The sequence below is a fragment of the Lethenteron reissneri genome, chromosome 21 (assembly GCF_015708825.2).
Source record: "Lethenteron reissneri isolate LAM-NWPU_2019-01 chromosome 21, ASM1570882v1, whole genome shotgun sequence".
NCBI classification, from domain to species: Eukaryota; Metazoa; Chordata; class Hyperoartia; order Petromyzontiformes; family Petromyzontidae; genus Lethenteron; species Lethenteron reissneri.
In genome coordinates, this window is record NC_083799.1 from 11,926,993 (window position 1) to 11,948,537 (window position 21,545).

At 52.8% G+C, this 21,545-nt stretch overlaps 1 protein-coding gene across 1 annotated transcript; it reads left to right on the forward strand.

The window, feature by feature from the left end:
- Positions 1–224: 224 nt before the first annotated feature.
- WNT1 (Wnt family member 1) lies at positions 225–21,451 on the forward strand. The gene is made up of 4 exons (XM_061555314.1): positions 225–660; positions 6,746–7,011; positions 19,449–19,789; positions 20,936–21,451. The coding sequence occupies exons 1-4, from the start codon at positions 548–550 to the stop codon at positions 21,449–21,451; spliced, it is 1,236 nt and encodes a 411-aa protein (XP_061411298.1). The 5' UTR covers positions 225–547.
- The last annotated feature ends 94 nt before the right edge of the window (positions 21,452–21,545 follow it).

Genomic DNA, 21,545 nt, shown 5'->3' on the forward strand with positions numbered 1-21,545 from the left:
CACTCCCTCCCTCCCCCCCCTTACCACTCCCTCCCCCACCATCTCCTCTATCCACTCCACCCACCCCCCCCCCCGCGCGCGTCCTGTAAAGTGAGCAAAAGGGGGCACACTGCTGCGCGCGGAATAGCGGCTCCTCTCTCCGCGTCCTCCCGCGCGAGAAGATTCGCCGCGCTCGATTGCCCCCCCCCCCCCCCCCGAGTCTTGAAAAAGGGTCAGCGCTGCTCGCGCGACAGGTCACACGCGTGCCCCTCTCCATCCAGCGCGGCCCCTAAGCCCGAGACGAGCCATCGGGGACGCGGCTCATCCCAACGTCGACGGCAGCCCGGCCGCGTTGACCCCTCGGACACCTCGCGCCCTGGGACATCCGCGGACGCACGGAGCAGAATCATCTCCCCTTCGCTGAGTAGTGGGGGGGGAGGGGGGTGGGGAGGGGGTTTGCAAGGGGGAGGTGGTGGTGGTGTTCTAGGCTGCGTCTCCCGTCACTCCTCGGCGTACCACCACCACCACCACCCCTCCTCCTGCCCGAGCAGGGGGGCACGGTCACGCCATGCGCAGCCTACCCCTGCCCCTCGTGCTCGTCCTCTTGCTGCCGCTCGTCGCCTTCCCCGGGGGTCTCGGGGCCGCGAGGGCCTCGTCTGTGCGGCAGCGCCGGCCGTGGTGGTGGGTACACGCGCGTTCACGTACACACACACACACAGATCACCCGTATAGGCTTCAACTGACACGCACGTGCACTGACACACACACACATTCACTGACATACACACACACACACGTGCAAACATTCATGCACTAACATACATTAATTCCCCGATATATTATTGCACGCATACGCTTATGCATATCCATGCACTTACTTGTAACGATATACTTACAAATACATGCACTTACATGCATTTACTTACATACACACACGTGTACTGACATATACACGCGCGTTGACACATGCATTCATATGCACACACACACAGATCTCCGCTATAGCATTAAGATACTGTTGGGGCAAGTGCTGTCAGCGAGTACCTATGCACACACATGCACTCACACGTACATACACACACACACATGCATACACACGTACCCAAACATACGTGTAATGTTTCTATGACCAAGTTACACATGCATGCATGCATTCACTGACTTGAATGAGCACGTGCGTTCATACAAGACACGTACATTCTACTTAGCTGCACATACAAAGTGCTGTTAGCGAGCGCCTATTAAGGCCGGCACGGCACACGAGGGGGTGGTGTGAGTGACTCATGGACCTGCAGACTCATACTCATGCGCGTGCCAACACACGTGCACGTATTCGTTACCATACATACACACTTGGGTGGTTAAATCGATTTTTGCATAACCGGTAACCGTATGAAATCCCCCCTCTACCCACCCTTCGTTCACCCCGCAGTATAAAATGGGTAGACCATCTGATGACGATGGCTTGTTGTTGCGATCGAAACGTCGTGATCTATTATTTATATTTTATTTAAATTTTCCATCTACGTGACTTTTCCGAAAGAACCAAAGAGTATGAATTCCTGCAGTCACCAAAGCCTCAAATCAAGATTACACCACATATCAGCAGGTCGCGTGCGGTGGGGTAAAGTGTGGGTACGCCCACCTCTTGCCGCTAAAACTCCACTGGAAAACGGTTACCGGTTCGTGACTTTCGGAGGCGGTAATCGATTATCACAACGGTTACCGGTTTTTCACGGTTGCCGTTTTTGGAACACTATTTTACGCGCCTCATTTAACGCATTTTTTTTATTTGGTGACGCTGCTGCTGCTGCTGCTGCTGCGTTGGCAGTGGTGGACAAGCACAGCCAACAATAAGGCATTCATCAATCATAGCGACGTTTCGAGCAATGACCCTTCTTCACAGGGGTTATTGACGAATCTGTTACGCACATACATTAATGCGTGCACAAGCGTGCGCTCACACACACACACGGACGCACTTGCCACACAAAACAAAGGCAGAGATCCCCCGTATAGCCTTAACAGACTGTTCGGGCAAGTGCTGTCAGCAAGCACCTATGAAGGTCGGAACGGCACACGAAGGGCGGGGGGGTGGCCAGCACCACGCCCCACCACCTTTGTCTCCCCAGTAGCGATGTTTTTACTAATTTGAGGCTGAGTCGACCTAGAGGAGGCCCAGGACCGGTTCATATAATCGCCACCGGTGTTGGCCGTGAGCGGCAATCGAACCCGAGTCACGGGGTGCATAGCGCAGCGCGCTAACCGCTACACTACCGCTGACACACACACACACACGTCGACACACACACACACAACCTTTCCCTGCACGCACGCCGTTACTCGCTGATGCACGTGCGCACGCATCGGGTCACACAAGCAAGGACTTGCAGCAGACTCGTCGGAGACAGCGATCCAGCACAGCAGGGCCGAGCACCGAACATTCCCCATGCTGCCACACACCACCCCGCACATATTCACGAGACCACAATCGTCCCAAAAAAAAAACGCCCCTAAAAGGGACTTAGCATATCTCGTTAATAGAGCGACGTTTCTGGCAATGGGGCCTCTTCATAGCTATAGCCCTCCTTCTTAGCTATGTGCTACGATGAAGGAGCATTGCCCGAAACGTCGCTCATCGCGTACGCGTCCCCTTTCAGGGCAGTCTGAATCGACAATTGCGTGTTTTTGGTTGTTGTGCGTGTGTGTGTGTTTGTGCACCATCGCCAAAGCAGTGTCACAGGCACGCGCGCGTTCGCGTTTGCTATCCAACAGTCTCCACGAACTATATCAATGCCCCGTGTATTTTATTCAAGAACGTCCACACGGAGTCTCAAGACTCTCCCTACAGGAGGTTTTGCCATGTTTGTTTGACCCAAAACTAACGAGTGTTTTCTCACGTTCGTGCTTGCGGTCACGTGCAAGAGACAGGGGCTTTTACAAGGTTCATAGACAACATACGCCACGACAACTGACAGCCCTTTGTCAATCGACTGCTGGATGAAGGTCTCCTCTTTGTCGTGATGGCCATTTGGGCTTCTGTGACCATACCTCACCACGCTGATCTTGCGGGTTCGGTGATGTAGTGGGGGGGGGGGGGGGTGTCACGATCGGTTCAGATATCGCTCGCCACCGATACTGCACCGTGGCCGGGAATCGAACTCTATCGGCAGATTCGTAGCGCGGTGCACTGAACCACTGCGCCACCACAATCTCACCTTTACAGGTCGTTGAATCATTGAGGTTTTCGGTGCTTTTCAAGAACACCATCAACGCCGTCTGAGCTTTCATAGTCCGAGCGAAAGTCAGCCACGAACAGCTGTCTCAGCCAGCAAAGAATTCCGGAGGTACATCTCAAGGGTGGATCCTCGCTCATGGACAAGCTGCAACACGCGTGACGCACATCGCGAATATAACAATGATGACGACAACAAATATTGACGATTGCCATGACGATTATGATGACGGTGATGTTGATGATTACGATGACAATGGTGGTGGTGATGATGATGTGGATGCTCGTGCAAATGATGATGATTACGACGGTGGTGATGGTTACGGTGACCACAGTGATGACTGACGATTAATGACGATCGATTGAAGGCATTGGTCGCCATCGATGACAGCGATGATGATGATGAGCAAACGCATTAGTCGTGGCTTCGAGAGCTTCCAAGCGTGCGAGTCGCAGTGACGACTCACCACGATCTTGGCATGAGTCTGCAATGGTGGTCACGGTTAGGGTTTGAGTTGGGGTTAAGTTTAGGGTTACGGATGAGGGCTGGAACCATAGTTATGGAACGAGCTAGGGTTACGTTTAAGATCAGGGGATGAGGTTATAGCCAAAGTTTAGGGTTAGCGTTAGGGTTACATGTGAGGTTAGATTTGAGGGATGGAGCCAAAGTTATCGTTACAGTTATAGGGTTACGTTCAGCGTTAGGGGTTAGGGCTAGAGCTATGTAAAAGGGTTATGGCATATGGTTGAAGTTAGGATTAGAGCTAAAATGAGAGTTAGTTTGAGGGCTATCATTTGACTTGCGTGTGGTAGGGTTAGAATTATGATGTGGGGTTATAATTATCGGTTAAAATCCGATTTGGGGTTGAGGTAGGGTTAGGGTTATAGTCTAGATTCATAGGTAAGCTACGGATAGAGTTCCAGTTATAGGGTTATAGGTAGAATTAGGATTCACTATTTATCTACCAGGTGAAACCCACTGAGTTATGTAGCTGTTTTTTTCAGATGCGACCTGGCCACAAATGATAGCTCAAAGAAGTGGCTTATCACGTGGCAATGTATAGCAGCCAAATAATTACATGTCCCGCACGTGTTGGGGGTTGGGGTTAGGGTTATTGGTTATGGTTAGAGGTTAGGGTTTATTGGTTAGGGGTTATGGTTAAGAGCTAGGAGTTAGGGTTAGCGCTCGGGTTAAGGGGTAGGGTGCGGGGTTATATTTAGGGGTTATGGTTAGGGGCGAGGGGTGATGGCTAAGTATGGTGAATCGCGAGTCGAGCCTTGGGTGCCCTCTGCATCTCAGGTGCAGCTCACAACTTCCCCTCGACGCGACGTTCTGCTTCTGTCCAATGGCCCTGCAAGTTCATTCCCCATCCCGACTCCTCTCACTCCTGCCTTCCAATGGCGGAGCCAGGATTTTCAGGTCGGGGGGGGGGGGGGGGGGGAAACCCCTCCTGCAATGAAAAATGATAGAGGAGTTGTTAGTAAGTAAGGACTTGTCCCTTGCTTTTCATTCGACGCGTGTGGGGTGATGGCGCAGCCATCGATCGAGGGTCAAATTCGAACCGCGTTGCGTGATCGGCATTGCGCTCGCTGAAGGTGTTTGCCTTCAGGGAAGTCGTGCACTGTATACGCAACTGCGCACAATTTTGGGAGTCACCTATACCTGCTTTGCCGTTACTTATTGCCAATTATGGACTCAAGCTATTGTCCTATCATCTCCTATAGTCTCTGGCACGTAATGATATACTACCCAGTAGCAGTAGGCGTCGCAAAATGCCGATTTATTACTAATAAACCCCAATGATCCGATCGAAATTAGGGATTTCGATCGGATCATTGAGTGGGCACGTGCCACCCCCCCCCCCTGGCTCTGCCAGTGCTGCCTTCCAAACGTCTCCATCGTTCTCCCCAGCCTCCAGAGCCTGCCCGCATCCCTCGCCTGCAACAGCTCCCCATTCGTGTTCAGCCCCGCCCACGTGCTCAAGCCGACGCGCGGAGTTCACGCGCTCACGCTCTCGCACGGTGTTATGGAATCGTGGTTAGGATTTCGTTTTTTGTTTATAATTTTCTCGTGTTGTCGTCGTTGAGGTCGTTATTCGAGCGAAGGTCTTTCCCACGCCACGAGCCCGTGTTTGTCGTGGGAGTTGCTTGACCGCACATCGCCACGGCTCATCACCGCCGGTTTTGGCGGCGGGAGTTTGGGGTGACGAGAGCGGGGTCCAGCTCGGACACCACGCGCCACTGATGTCAGCCGTGTACGGGAATCTGAATTACAGCGGTGCCGAGTGCGTAGTCGACACAGTCCACACACCCTCATGCGACACCCGCTGTGACCGAATCGCCCAGCACTGTCCCCCGGCCACGTCAGAGCTCGAGTTCTTCTCGCTTGGATGGACGATCACCACGTTCGACAAGTTGCTACAGGCTGCAGGGCTACGGGCTGTGCAGCAGAGGGCAGCGCAGTGGACTCACAACTTATTCTGTCATTTCACTTCTTCCCATGCCTAATTTCCCTATGCGTTCCCAAAGCCACCAGTGACCAGTGCAGAGAAATATGGACAAATAGCTCCCCTCCCCGCCCCTTCCCACAGACCCGCATGGAGTTGAGAGGCGCTCATCCAGCAGTGGGTTGACAAAGAACCTTGCGTGTGCATCGAGGAATCACCATGCTTCATCGCACTTACCAGGGCTGATTTCGTAAAAGATGTGTTCCGGTTGGATTAACTGGCTTGAAACAAAAAAAAAACAGACATTAGTCTTTGGGAAATCATTCATCAACCGCGTCATTTATAGAAGCGCCTTGCGAATTCATCTTTTGAGAGAGTACAAACAAACAAACAAAACCCTCCCAACACGAACAGACATTTCGGGCAGAGGTTGTTACACCTCGACACCGCCCACGTGGTCGCAATGGGTGGTTGGCGATGGAGAGGCATTGCCACAATTTCGCCAAAAAAAAAGAAACATTCCACGAAAAGTGACATTTCGGGCCACGGTCTGCCCAACGCATCCCTGTGTCTGCTATGGAACTCAGATGTATGGGTGTCTGTGTGCGCTGGTGTCCATGTGTGTATGTATGAGTGCACTCTTATGTTTGTGTGCGCGCGTGTTTGTATGCATGTATATCTTGGGGGAGCGGTGGCGCGGCAGTAATCGCACTGTGCTAGAAACCAGGCGATCCGAGTTCGATTCTCGCTCACGATTGATAACAGTGGCGAATATTTGAACCTGTCCTGGGCCTCCCTGAGGTCAATTCAGTTATAAATGAGTACCTGGTGCGGTGTGCAAATGTCACCACTATGGAGACAAAGGCGACCGAGTGTGGTTCTGGCCACCCACCCGCTCGTATCCCGTGCCGGCCTTCATAGGTGCTACTCGCTTACAGCACTTGCCCCAGCAGTCTGTTAAAGGCCACACACGGAGGGACCTGCGTCTATGTCTTTGGGTCTGCGTGAGCGTCTGCATGTTATATCCGCCTCAACTCTCTGCGCGTCTGCTCATCTCTGGCCGCGCTGCGTCTCCCACCCGAAGGGGCATCGCACAGTCGGGGACTCCATCCAACCTGCTCCGAGCCCACGGAGGCCCTGCGGCCGCTGCGGAACCCACGGACTTGGCGCTCGCCCCGCTGGGCAAGCGGCAGAGGCGTCTGGTGCGGCACAACCCGGGCGTGCTGCACAGCGCCCTCGCCTCCGTGCACGCGGCGGTCCGCGAGTGCAAGTGGCAGTTCCGCCACCGGCGCTGGGACTGCCCCACCACGGGCAGCGGACCCGACATCTTCGGAAAAATCTTGCAGCGAGGTGAGCGGTGTCTGCGTGCGCGTGGTCTCCCCCCCCCACTCCCACCCCCGCACTCCCCCCCCCCACCCCCACACTCCCCCTCACTCCCACCACCCCCACACTCCTACCCACCCACCAACTGCCTTCCGACTCCCACCCCCACACTTCCCCCCACTCCCCCCCCACTCCCACCCCCGCACTCCCCCCCAACTCCCACCCCACTCCCCCGCACTCCCCCCCCCCCACTCCAACCCCCACTCCCCCCCAACTCCCACCCCACTCCCCCCCACTTTCCCCCACTCCCCCCCACTCCAACCCCCACTCTCCCCCCACCCCCCAACTCCCCCCACTCTTCCCCCTCCCACTCCCCCCACTCTTCCCCCCCCCCCCACTCCCACCCGCACTCCCCCCCAACTCCCACGCCACTCCCCCGCACCCCCCCCCACTCCCCCCACTCCAAATTCCACTACCCCCCACTCCCCCCCCTAATTCCACTCCCCCCCCCCAATCCCCCCCCCCACTCCCCCCCCCCACTTCCGACCCCCACTCCCCCCCACTCACCCCCCACTCCCCCCCCCATCACTCCACTCCCGCCCCCCACCCCCCCCCCCCCCACAGTTAGAGACGTTATTAGTTCCATTGGCATTTCTTTGTGTGTGTGGTGGAAAGTTCGCCGTTGCATGTGCGAATGTCGAACGTCACGTGGAGGGATTCCGATAGGTAGTTCTGTTACATCTGCTTCCGCAGGCTGCTGTAATGCGGAGTGACGCGCTGCTCCATGATGAGTCACGAATGGATTCATCTCCAGCACAATTTTGAATGCAGCTCAGCGGGTGGTAAATTTAGCGCTGAGGTTCGCGGCACTGCCCTATGAACCCAGCCACCTCCGTTCGATTCCCGACCACGGCTCACATCAGTGGTGATTTCTGAACCGAACCCTGGTCCACCACTCCCGTCAATAACCAACGACGGCTGAGGATGCCTCCATCCAGCAGTGGATCGGCAAAGCGGATGCACACATTGACCGTCTTCAGGTGCTTGTGTGGCGATCGAAACGTCGTGATTTATTGTGATTTTTCTGCCCACGTGACTTTACCGAAATAACCAAAGAGTAATATGGATTCCTGCCGTCACGAAAGCTTCAAATCAAGATTGACGAACGTGCTGTCATTTGCGCTCGCACACCACTGTTAACACTGAAGCAGCAGCAGCAGCAGCTGCAGCAACATCACTTAAAACACACACACACATCTATTAATCATATTATACTCCGATTTAAAGTGTTCGTGACTTGCAGGGATTCATCTTCTTGGTTCTTTCCGTAAAATCACGTAAAATGGAAATAATAAAATAATAAAAATAAAACATAATAAAATAATTCTCACGACGTTTCGGCCACAACGCAAGCAGCCGTCCTCAGGTGGAGAACAGGTCTGTCGAGAAGACAGAGTCTGAGGCTGCTGTAATGTCTGACTCTGTCTTCTCGACAGATCTGTTCTCCACCTGAGGACGGTTGCTTGCGTTGTGGCCGAAACGTCGTGAGAATTATTTAATTATGTTTTATTTTTATTATTTTATTATTTCCATTCTACGTGACTTTACCGAAAGAACCAAAAAGACATATTATACTCTTTGGTTCTTTCGGTAAAGTCACGTAGGTAGAAAAATAAAATAAAACAAAAAAATAATTACGAATTAAGAGTATGGATTCCTGCAGTCACGAAAGCTTCGAATCAAGATTAATCATATTATATTAGAAATAAAAAAGTTTTGCTGGCTTGCTGGCTGACAAGAATTCCCGAGGGGTGGGAGTGGGGGGGGGGGGGTGTTGAGACCGTCCGATTCGCAAGCTTCCCCAGCGGTGCCTCCGATACCCGGTGCCCAGCGGGTCACCTCTTGGTTTGTCTTGATTTAAACACACGCGAGGGAGGAGTACGCTGTTTCGAGGACCTCCTCGGGAGAAAATCAATACGTCGTACATGAGTGTCGGTTGCAGATGTAAATAAATAATAAATGCGTGCTCAACGCTACGGCAATCGATGCGCGCGGCGGGTGTGTGGGGGGGGGTGAAATGCGCTCAACTGTACGTGCACAACGTTGTCGCATGTGTGCACGTTCAGACTTCTTTCGCGCCGTACGTACGTAGCCAACCGACTTTCAATGGGAGGCGCGCGCTACTCGGAGGTGTGGGTGACGGCCTCCCCTATACGCCGTGCCCGCGTTCGTTACTTGGCCATACTTCACCACGCCGGTCAGTGCGTGGGAGTGACAGTGGGGGGGGGGGGCGGGGGGGGTGAGAGGAGGAGGAGGTGGGGGGGGGTGGTGGCATTGGCGTTGAGTCGGAGCGCACGCAGCGAGCGACAATTGATTGTCGCTCCACAGCCACTCTCTGCATTGCCACAAGTAAAGGCAAAGATCCCCCAGAAAGCCTCGACAGACCGCAGGGGCAAGTGCTGTTAGCGATCACCCATGAAGGCCGGCGTGGTACACGAAGGGGTTGGGTGGGCAACACCACGCCCGACCGCCTTTGTCTCCCCGCAACTCCACCCGCCCGTCCGCCCGCCCCCACCTCCTGTTCAGACTTTGCTGTGAGTCGAGGTCACCTGCCGGGGGGGGGCTCTTGAGGAGCGAACCTCCACTTCCACCGCAGCAGGGAGACGTGGTCTCGGGCTTGGGGGGGGACTGGCCGGAGGGAATCCAGGAGACAATGAAAACCATCCACTGCCCATTCAAGTCGAGCGGCGAGCGAGCTGCGACGATGAGGATGTTTCCTCTTGGTTCTTTCGGTAAAGTCACATAGAAGGGAAATAATAAAATAATAAAAATAAAACGTAATAAAATAATTCTCACGACGTTTCGGCCACAACGCAAGCAGCCGTCCTCAGGTGAAGAACAGGTCTGTCGAGGAGACAGCGTCTGAATGAAAGGATGAAAGAACCAAGAAGATGAATCCCTGCAGTCACGAAAGCTTTAAATCGACTGAGGATGTTGTCACGGCGACGGTAGCGATGAAGAATGTCGATAGTGCGATATGATTCGATGATGGCTGTGGTGTGGAGGATTATGTGTGTTGGCAATCCTACACGATCAGCGTCATGGTGTCCATCACTGCCCCCGCCCCCCCGTGTGTGTGTGTGTCAAGGAGAGCTGTGTGTGTGTGTGTGTCAAGGAGAGCTGTGTGTGTGTGTGTGTCAAGGAGAGCTGTGTGTGTGTGTGTCAGGGGGAGCTGTGTGTGTGTGTCAGGGGGAGCCGTTCAGTGTGTGTGTCAGGGGGAGCCGTGTGTGTGTGTCAAGGAGAGCTGTGTGTGTGTGTGTGTCAAGGAGAGCTGTGTGTGTGTGTGTGTCAAGGAGAGCTGTGTGTGTATGTGTCAGGGGGAGCCGTGTGTGTGTGTGTCAGGGGGAGCTGTGTGTGTGTGTGTCATGGGGAGCCGTGTGTGTGTGTGTCAAGGAGAGCCGTGTGTGTGTGTGTCAGGGAGAGCCGTGCGGTGTGTGTGTGTGTCAGGGGGAGCCGTGCGGTGTGTGTGTGTCAGGGGGAGCCGTGTGTATGTGTGTGTCAGGGAGAGTTGTGCAGTGTGTGTGTGTCAAGGGGAGCCGTGTGTGTGTGTGTGTGTCAGGGGGAGCCGTGCGGTGTGTGTGTGTGTCAGGGGGAGCCGTGCGGTGTGTGAGTGTGTCAGGGGGAGCCGTGCGATGTGTGTGTGTGTCAGGGGGAGCCGTGCAGTGTGTGTGTGTGTCAGGGGGAGCCATGTGTGTGTGTGTGTCAGGGGGAGCCGTGCGGTGTGTGAGTGTGTCAGGGGGAGCCGTGCGGTGTGTGTGTGTGTCAGGGGGAGCCGTGCGGTGTGTGTGTGTCAGGGAGAGCCGTGTGTGTGTGTCAGGGGGAGCCGTGTGTGTGTGTGTCTGTGTCTGTGGGAGCCGTGCGGTGTGTGTGTGTGTCAGGGGGAGTCGTGTGTGTGTGTCAGCCGTGCGGTGTGTGTGTGTGTGTCAGCCGTGTGTGTGTGTGTCAGGGGAAGCCGTGTGTGCGGTGTGTGTCAGCCGTGCGGTGTGTGTGTGTGTCAGCCGTGTGTGTGTGTGTCAGGGGAAGCCGTGTGTGCGGTGTGTGTGTCAGCCGTGCGGTGTGTGTGTGTGTGTCAGGGGAAGCCGTGTGTGCGGTGTGTGTGTCAGCCGTGCGGTGTGTGTGTGTCAGGGGAAGCCGTGTGTGCGGTGTGTGTGTCAGCCGTGCGGTGTGTGTGTGTGTGTCAGGGGAAGCCGTGTGTGCGGTGTGTGTGTGTCAGCCGTGCGGTGTGTGTGTGTGTGTCAGGGGAAGCCGTGTGTGCGGTGTGTGTGTCAGCCGTGCGGTGTGTGTGTGTGTGTGTGTCAGGGGAAGCCGTGTGTGCGGTGTGTGTGTCAGCCGTGCGGTGTGTGTGTCAGCCGTGCGGTGTGTGTGTGTGTGTCCGGCTATCCGGGGGAGGTAGTAGTGGGGGGGGGCGGGGGCGATGGCGAGTTTGTCTGCGCGATGCAGTGTTTGTGGCGAGCCGAGCGCCTCTCCGTCAGACACTCGAGAGGACGCGCGCTGTTTGTCGAGGCGGCAGGTGCTGAGGGTCGTGGGGCGTCTCCTCTGGTCGGCGTCTGGGCCCCGCTCCCGGCATCGGTGGCTTACTCGCGCCGCGCGCCGGACCTCGTTCCAGAGACGGCAGAGGCGGAGGAGCAGATGACGTTCGATGCGAGATGATTGATGGATGGACGGACGGAGAGAGAGAGAGCGTCGGAGGCCATAGGACTGCGAGGAGGGCTGGGTGCAGATGCTGCACTTGTCGTAAAAAAGAAGAGTATATAGAAAACAGGGGGAACATGGATATAGAGGAGGGAGAGAGGGGGTAGAGAGAAAGGGAAGAGGTAAGAAGGAGGAGAGCAGAGCGTGAAATATTTCGTGAAATTTTTTATTTAAAACATTGAAAAAAGAAAACAAAATGATGAACGAAGCAAAGTGCCGACTACACCGATCATCTTCTTGTTTCCTCTGATCGTAAAAAAGAGAGAGAGAGCGAGAGACAACCAGAGAGAACGCGGGGGGGGGGGGGGTGTGCGGGTAGGGGGGGTTAAGAGAGGCGACCGAGATGGAGAGAGAGAGAGAGAGGAGGGAGATGGATCGACACATCGAGAGGGAGGAGGAGGAAGGGGGTGGCTGTGGTGGAGGGGGGTGGGTGGGGGAGCTTAGTCGTCGAGAGCTGGCTGTTGGGGTCGGCAGAGTGGTGGGGGGAGGTGTCGTCGACTGGATGGAGAGGACACGAATAGGGTGGGAGAGTGACAGAGAGCGAGAGAGAAGTAGAGTATAGGGGGGACGGGGGGTGGCATGGGAGAAAGAGAGCGTGAGAGAAGTTGAAGAGAGATGTTGGCGAGACGGAGGACGGAGAGAGCGCGCGGTGGAGAGAACGCGACGAGAGGGAGAGAGTGCACGTTCGTTACAATAACAAATGGCACGTCACTTAAAACGCGAAGCTAAGTGGCGCACGGTGATTTTTTTCAAAAGGGATGTATCTCGTTTGAGGTTGATAGTGGTGGCTCGTCGGGGTGAGGGTTGTACGGGTGGTGGAGTGGTGGTGGGGGTGGGTCATGATGTCCTCGTCAGAGACTATAAGTTGTCATCGCCGCTTCGATCCTTGCGTTAGAATCCGGGTTTCCTGCCATTCTTAATCAAACCGGGTTCTCGAGAGAAGCTGGTTGATGTCCTTAGCCCGGTCGCCAATGGCTCACACAGACACCCATAGGCTCACACAGAGACCCATAGACTCACACAGAAACACATAGACTCACACAAAGCCCCACTGACTCACACTAAAACCTATAGACTCACACAGAAACCCATAGACTCACACAGAGACACATAGACTCACACAGAGACCCATAGACTCACACAGTGACCCATAGACTACACAGAAACCCATAGACTCACACAGAGACACATAGACTCACACAGAGACCCATAGACTCACACAGTGACCCATAGACTCACACAGAAACACATAGACTCACACAGAGACACATAGACTCACACAGAGACCCATAGACTCACACAGTGACCGATAGACTCACACAGAAACACATATACTCACACAGAGACCCATCGACTCCCGCAGACACCCATAGACTCACACAGTGACCCATAGACTCACACAGAAACACATAGACTCACACAGAGACCCATAGACTCACACAGAGACCCATAAACTCACACAGAAACACATAGACTCACACGGAGACCCATCGATTCCCGCAGAAACCCATAGACTCACACTAAAACCTAAAGACTCACACAGAAACCCAGAGGTGCATACATAGACCCATAGACTCACACAGAAACTCACAGACTCACATAGATAACCATAGACTCACACAAAGACACATAAACTCACACATAAACTCACAGACTCACATAGATAACCATAGACTCACACGGAGACACATAGACTCACACAGAAACTCACAGACTCACATAAATAACCATACACTCACACAGAGACACATAGACTCACACAAAAACTCACAGACTCACAAAGATAACCATAGACTCACACGGAGACACATAGACTCACACAGAAACTCACAGACTCACATAGATAACCATAGACTCACACAGAGACACATAGACTCACACAGAAACACATAGACTCACAGAAAGACACATAGACTCACACAGAAACCCACAGACTCACATAGATAACCATAGACTCACACAAAGACACATAGACTCACACAGAAACTCACACTCACATAGATAACCAAAGACTCACACAAAGACACATAGACTCACACAGAAACACATAGACTCACAAAAAGACACATAGACTCACACAGAAACCCACAGACTCGCATAGTTAACCATAGATCGCATAGACGGAGTTGTGATTGGACCGGGTTTCCACGTGTAGCGAGTTGCCCGTCTTAGTCGGGTCACCAGGCACCGCACACGGATCTCGCTACACGCTCTTTACATTGCTCCGTTAGAAGGCAGTGGCATTGGCCAATGCCATGAGGTCGTCGTCATCTCTACGTGGTGGTGGACGACCGCCAACTCAACGCCTTAACTGAATGTCGTTTTAACTAAATTCGGCAACTTGTTTTGCCAACTGCGAGGACTTCAAACTAAAACCTCCGATAGCCGACGAACAGAACGTGTGGGAAGGCGCAGCTTCCCCCGAGTGTGGAGAATAGACAAGGGACATAACCTCAGACGTGGCTCTGTGATATAAACTTCCCGAGGTCGTTGTCTAACGCACTGTTTGGTAATAATGCGTTGTTAGTTGTGCACAAATACAAATGGCAACAAAAAACTCAATATTTCTAGATTTGAAGCTTTCGTGACTGCAAGGATTCATATTCTTAGGTTTTTTTCGGTAAAGTCACGTAGGTAAAAAAATGTAAATTAATAAAAGTAAAATAAAAATAAAATAAAAATCACGACGTTTTGGAGGCAACACAAGCTTCCGTCTTCAGGTGGAACCGTCACAGCACGATTTTTACCTACGTGACTTTACCGAAAAAAACCTACGAATATAAAACTCAATATATTGTCCACTAACAGTGTGGTTTTCAAAGGAGGAATATGGTAACGTTTCGGGCTATGGTCCTCCTTCATAGTACGTAAATAGATAGGCCGTAGATTCAAGTTATAGACTGCATGTGCTTTTAACACCATGTGGCCCCCGGTGAAGATATTTAAAATTGCCATTTGAATGTCACAGGGTGATGCACTGCTCTCTCTCTCTCTCTGTCTCACCACTTCATAGGGATCCATAGCGGCAGCTGAGCTGTGAAATATTTGCCCGGGGAGGTTCGAAGGGAGTTTGAGGAATCAAGATATTCCACTGGTGAAATATAAAAAAAAATATTTCACGAGAAATGAAGATCCGCTTCATCACAACTTTGAGATGTTAACAACCTCGCCTGGTGTACAGGAGATTGCCCGGTAGATTCCGACCCTGACGCCTGCTGCTGTATATTTGCAGTTTGCGGTGTCTCTCTCCCCGTGGTTGTGTGGATTTTTCTCCGGGTCCTCCGGGTTTTCCCTGCACATTCAGAATCAATGTCACGCGTTTATAGTATTTGGCCGCAATACATTTCCACACCATGATAAACCACTTTCTTTGAGCTATCATTTGTGGCCAGGTCGCTTTAGAAAAAGAGATATACAGCTCAGTGGGCCTTACCTAATGAAATAAAATAATAGTTTTTAATTAAATCTAATTCCCCCCCCCAAAAAAAAAACCCACACAAAATCTTATTACTTTTATCATGAATGCAGAGTCGCGTATGTTCTGCGTGCCTCTTGCGGTGAGCCGCTGGCGATAGGGGCCGGTCTAACCACGATTACTCGGAATCCGTGAACAACACTCTTCGTCAAACATTAATGGGGATGATTGAACAGCGACGCGGCTGACACAACGCTCTGCTGCTGCTGCTCGTGATGAAGAGGAGGAGGGAGGGTGCGGTAGAGGGGGTGTTTGATGGTTGATGTTGCTGGGCGGCTAGTGAGCTGGTGGTGGTGGGGGGTAGAGCATTTGGAGAGAGGGGGGGGGTGTTGTGGGAAGAGACGCGGGAGGGAGGGGTGATATAGTGGGTTGTGTTGTGACCTCGTGGTAACGTGGGAGTGAGGCTGGCGTGCGTGCGTGCCGAGCCAGACGAGCGAGCGCACACACGCTCACGCATGTGCAAGTAAGAGGCATCCGTGAGTGCACGGCGCATTTTTCTTGCGATCGGCATGCGGGCCCGGGTTGCCATAGGCAGCTGCCAGGCTGTGCTCTCGGCTACCTGGTGCTGGGTGGCGGAGGGCGCTGCGGCACGCAACGCATTGTTGCACTGCACTTGTACGCTCCCCGCGTCTATGATCTCCGCTGTCGTGCTGAACAGCGTGGAGAGGCATGCCCACCCCCCCCGCCCCAAAGACGGAAGGGCTCGAGCGAGTGTAGCCATTCTTTGATTTATACATTTTGGCGATTCAAAAATCGTTCTTTTTAACATTCTGAAGTGCATGTAGCGGCCTCTAGTGGCTACAGTGGGTCACGTTAGCCATAAAATATATTTTATATCTGTTCGAAGCATGCTCGATTCGCTGCTGCGCGTATAGCGTCTAAACAAGATTGATCGTATTCCGTGAATTAGTGCATCGTAACGCGATCGCACGAACCCGGATTAGAACCCAGATCCTTAAGCGGTGCCGGCTTAGCACTCTGACCTCTGAGCCACCCTGACCCCCCAACTGGCAATGTGAGTGTCACAGCATGCGAGTTCTGGAGAAGAACTCGCACGCTGCGACGCAGGGCATCTGCACAGCAAATGCATTCCATAGCCCGGCAGCGTACGCAGCAGGAGCACTGCGAGTCAACAGTGAACGCGGTCTGAGAAGAACACTGAACAGCCCTGAGCCACTTTCGTATTCTTTGGTTCTTTCGGTAAAGTCACGTAGATAAAAAAAATACAAATAATAAATAAAACATTTTTTATAAATGTTTCTTATTTTTATTATCATAATTTTTTTTTCTACGTGACTTTACCGAACGAACCAAAGAGTATGAATTCCTGTGGTCACGAAAGTTTTAAGTCGAAAAGTTCCACACATTTCCATGGCGGGGGCCAGTTTATCTGCGCGACGACCGTCGATACAATTCATACAAAAATTTGTATGGATTGTATCGACCACGTGCAGGATGATTGGCTAAATGTATCCTTCTCCCACCCCCCCCCGCCCCCGGAACCTAGATCCGAACCATTTCGAGTCGAGCACTCTCATTACACCGCCACCGGCTGCCTATCTGCTTTAGCGAAACACTCCACGCGAGGCGAATTGCTCGGTTCACTGATTGCGAGGTTGGTGTACGGGCTCCCTCGCTTTATGCGGTAGATGCGTTCCAAAAAAAAAAAGGTCGCACAAAGCGAAACAGCTCGAGACAGCGCCGCGGTGTGTTCCCGCTCGTAAGCACTTCATTGATGTTGTTTATTTTTATTTTATTAATGCATTTTTGTAAAAAAACAAAAATATCAAAGACAAACAGAGCCATAACGACGAATTGGCGTTCTACGGGGTCGCGCTAAGCAAGGTCTGCCTGTACCCGCACTTTGCCGTCCCTCCCACGCACCTCAGATTAGCTCGGTTGGCTGCGTACGGTGTGAAATAAATTCAACATTCGTACGTACATGCATGTAGTCCCACGTGTAAACTCCTCTCGTCAACGCATGAACTTAATTCAACAAGGTCACCCTGGAGGACGATCAATACCTAGCTTAATAACAAGTGTAATGTTCGGAGCCATGAGTCCTCTCGTACTGTTATGGCTTCAGCCCACTTTCTAAAAAAAAGGAAATAAATCAATTTCGATTGTCGAAATATTTGAGGAATCTCGAGTCTTGCCAGATGTGCTTCGTCCATTGATCGTAAATTCCTCGAGCGTGCGGAAGCCGGCGTGCTCTTAAATATACAAGGCAACCCATCATGCGCCACACTCCTCCTCCTCGTCATCATCGTCGTCGTCATCATCGCCATAATAATCGTCATATTCATCGTCATCATCATTATCGTCATTGTCATCATCGTCATCATCGTAATCATAGTCGTCATCGTCATCATCATCGTCGTCATCATCATCATCATCGTCGTCATCATCATCGTCATCATCATCGTCATCATCGTTGTCATCATCATCGTTGTCATCATCATCATCATCATCATCGTCGTCATCATCATCGTCATCATCGTAATCATAGTCGTCATCGTCATCATCATCGTCGTCATCATCATCATCGTCATCGTAATCATAGTCGTCATCATCGTTGTCATCGTCATCACCGCCGCCGTCGGTGTGATCCACATCGTCGGAGTGAACATTGTCGTACCTCGCGTCGTGTCTGCCATCATCAACATCACCATTGTCGGCATCGTCATCGTTGCTGGTCTCCAGCATCAAAAATCTTCATCAGCAGCAACAATCGGCGCCGTCCTCGTCATCATGGCCATCGTCACCATCACCGTCAGCTACTGCCCATCTACTGCTGCTGCTACTGCTTCACTCACGTGCTGCAAAGCATCGGTGCTGCAAAGACGTCAACTCGAGGCCGATTCTCAACTTGCAATAGCGGCGATTGATTCCCTTGGAGCTGAACTTATCGCGCTCCATCCGCGACAAACGGCCACACACTGCTCATCTTCACGTGGGTTATTTGCCTGGGACTGCCGGGAGATGGCAGTGCCATGCCACGGATTGAATCTATCTGTGCGGAGCTCTGAGTTGTTGTGCCCTCGTGTGCGCGGGGTTTTCCAGGTACCGCAGTCTCCACCCACGCGCTGAAAACCCTTTTGTAGAGGACTCGGGGCGAGGGGTTTCATGGGTAAATCTAATGCATTATGTAATGTTGAACTTGTTGAGCACCGTGTGAAGACAACCGTTCTGATACTCTTTAGTTATTTCGGTAAAGTCACGTAGCTATAAAAGAAAAATAAATTAAAAATAAATAAATAAATTTCCTTTATCTAAATAAATCAAATCACGACATTTCGGAAGCAACACAAGCCTCCGTCGTGATTTGATTGATTTTGATTCTGTTTTTTATTTTAATTTATTTTGTATTTATTTTTATTTTATACCTACGTGACTTTACCGAAGGAACTAAAGAGTATGGATCATTGCATTCACGAAAACTTAAGATCTAGATTGAACCGTTCTGATAGTAGGAGCTGAAATGTAACCGAATTAGGCGAACACCAAATGCGATCGGCGTTTTTATATCATCATTGGTAACCAGGCCGGCACCATCAACCCCGTCGCCACTCTTACGAACCCAGCTTCATCGAGGGGGGATAGGCAACTGAGGTCCGCATCGAACCCCAAGATTCCAGCGGTGGTGCCATCTCCGTGCTCTGACCCCTGGGGTCAACCGGCCGGCCACCTTCTCATGTGCGCTACTCAATGGGGAGGGCGAGGGGGATTGTCGCTTTCCCCGTGCCGCTTTGCTTCCTGACGGCTCCCAGCAGCATCGTGGCGACTTCCATGCCAGGCCAGGAAGGCAGTGAGCTCGAGGCCGCGTGTTCTCTGCGGAAGACGTCAGGCACTAGCGATGGGTGAGCGGGGAGGGGGATAACAAAGCTTTAGCAAAGCACGTATGCCTGGACTGTATTCACAAGAAGATGAGTAATGGCCATCGAGCAGCGGATAGAACCATGGCTGATGATAATAACAATGGAGACTAGGCTCTAACAAAAGCTGTCTCGGGTGTGGACCAATCAACTTCAAGGACAGTGCATACATTATCATCACCGGAGTTGTTTCTTTTTGTTTGAATTTTGACTGCTTGTGTTGTGGTTATTGCAAACATGATGCCTCGTATAAAGGTGTCAGTTTTTGTACCAGTTGGAAGGGTAAAAAACCTGCTACTATATTTTGCCACTGGTATAGGAGATGTCTCATAGACATGACGATTGACTGCGTTGCGTTGCAGGCTGCCGCGAGACGGCTTTCATCCACGCCGTGATGAGCGCGGCGCTCGCGCACGGCGTGGCGCGCGCCTGCAGCGAGGGCAGCATCGCCTCCTGCACGTGCGACTACGGGCGGCGGGGCCGTGGGGGCCCCGACTGGGAGTGGGGAGGCTGTAGCGACAACCTGCCATTCGGAACTCGCTTCGCCCGGGAGCTGGCGGCCGGGGGAGGAGGTGGCCGTGGCCGTGGTGGTGGTGGAGGAGGTCGTGGTGGTGGTGGAGGTCGTGGTGGTGTGGCCGGAGAGCGAGGAGGACGCGACGCACGTGCGCTCATGGATCGACACAATGAGGAGGCGGGCATGCGGGTGAGTGTGTCTGCGTGTGCGTGACGCGTGTGTGTGTTCATGTATATGGGGAGCGGTGGTGTTGCGGTTAGCGCCCTGTGCTACGAACCTGGCGACCCGGGTTCGATTCTCGCTCACGGCCAACACCAGTGACGATTATCTGAACTGGTCCTGGGTCTCTCCGAGGTCGACTTAGCCTCAAATGAGTACCTGGTGCGGTGTGTAAATATTGCCGCTAGGGAGACAAAGGCGGTGGGGCGTGCTGCTGGCCACCCACCCACCCCCTCCTGTGCTGTAAAGGTCGTCATAGGTGCTCACGAACAGCACTTGCCCCAACAGTTTGTTGAGGCTATGGGGGGATCTTTGTCTTATTTTTTTTTTGTGTGAGGAGTCAACACCAGTGGCGATAATCTGAACCTGGTTATTATTATTTTATTTGTATTAATTTTAATTTCATTTTTTACCTACGTGACTTTACCGAAAAAAACTAAGAGTATGGTTCTAAGCCTCCAGTAGGTCGACTCAGCCACAAATTAGTACCACCGCATTCACCGCAATGGTGTGAAACGCCGTGTTTTACAGAATTTAAATACTACGGACGTCAAAATTCCCCCGATGTCATTCGCAAGGGTTACACCGTCGTGTGGCGGCGTTATGGCCCAAGCGTGCAAAATTTGAAAATTACCAAATCACCCCCCCCCCCCACGCCTTCTACCGTGAACACTTGGCAGGACCCTCTTGCAAAAAAAAAATCCTGGTTAAACAACAACAACAACTTTCGATTTTAAGCTTTCGTGACTGCAGGGATTCATCTTCTTGGTTCTTTCGGTAAAGTCACGTAGAAGGGAAATAATAAAATAATAAAAATTTAACATAATAAAATAATTCTCACGACGTTTCGGCCACAACGCAAGCAGCCGTCATCAGGTGAAGAACAGGTCTGCCTTCAGACGCTGTCTTTCCGACAGACCTGTTCTTCACCTGAGGACGTTTGCTTGCGTTGTGGCCGAAACGTCGTGATAATTATTTTATTAAGATTTATTTTTATTATTTTATTATTTCCCTTCTACGTGACTTTACCGAAAGAACCAAGAAGAACAACAACAACCTCCTGACACCTTCCCCTCTGCTCCACCTCACCCCACCCCGCTCGCCTCGCTTTCTCAGACCGTCGACTCCGAGATGCGTCGCGAGTGTAAGTGCCACGGCATGTCCGGCTCGTGCGCCCTCAAGACCTGCTGGCTGCGCCTGCCACCGTTCCGCGCCGTCGGCGACCGCCTCAAGGAGCGCTTCGACGGCGCCACGCAGGTGGCCGACTACGGCCGAGAGGGCAACCGCGCCTCCAAAGACTCCGATCGCGGCGGCGGCGGCGGTGGCGGCGGCCTCCTGCGACCCGCAGATCCGGCGCACAAACCGCCGGGTGGCCGCGACCTCGTCTACGTGGACGAGTCGCCCGAGTTCTGCCACGCAGACACCGCGGGGTTGTCGTGGCCGGGAACCCGTGGCCGCGTCTGCGTCCGTGGCTCGCCGGGCCTCGGCGGCTGCGAGCTGCTGTGCTGCGGGCGCGGATGGACAAGCAGGGAGGCGCGAGTGAGCGAACGGTGCCTCTGCACCTTCCACTGGTGCTGCACCGTCACGTGCCAGAACTGCACGCGGGTGGAGACTGTGCACGAGTGTCTGTGACTGCCGACGGCGTGACAGCGGGAGGGAGGGTGGGTGGGTGGACGAGTGGCTGTGACTGTCTACGGCGTGACAGAGGAAGGGTGGGTGGGTGGGT

Excerpts from the sequence above, each read along its gene's own strand:
- WNT1 (XM_061555314.1), top strand. The coding sequence starts at position 548 with ATGCGCAGCCTACCCCTGCCCCTCGTGCTCGTCCTCTTGCTGCCGCTC. Across the intron at positions 661-6,745 it reads CGGCAGCGCCGGCCGTGGTG|GGGCATCGCACAGTCGGGGA; the intron begins GTGGGTACACGC and ends TCCCACCCGAAG. Across the intron at positions 7,012-19,448 it reads CGGAAAAATCTTGCAGCGAG|GCTGCCGCGAGACGGCTTTC; the intron begins GTGAGCGGTGTC and ends GTTGCGTTGCAG.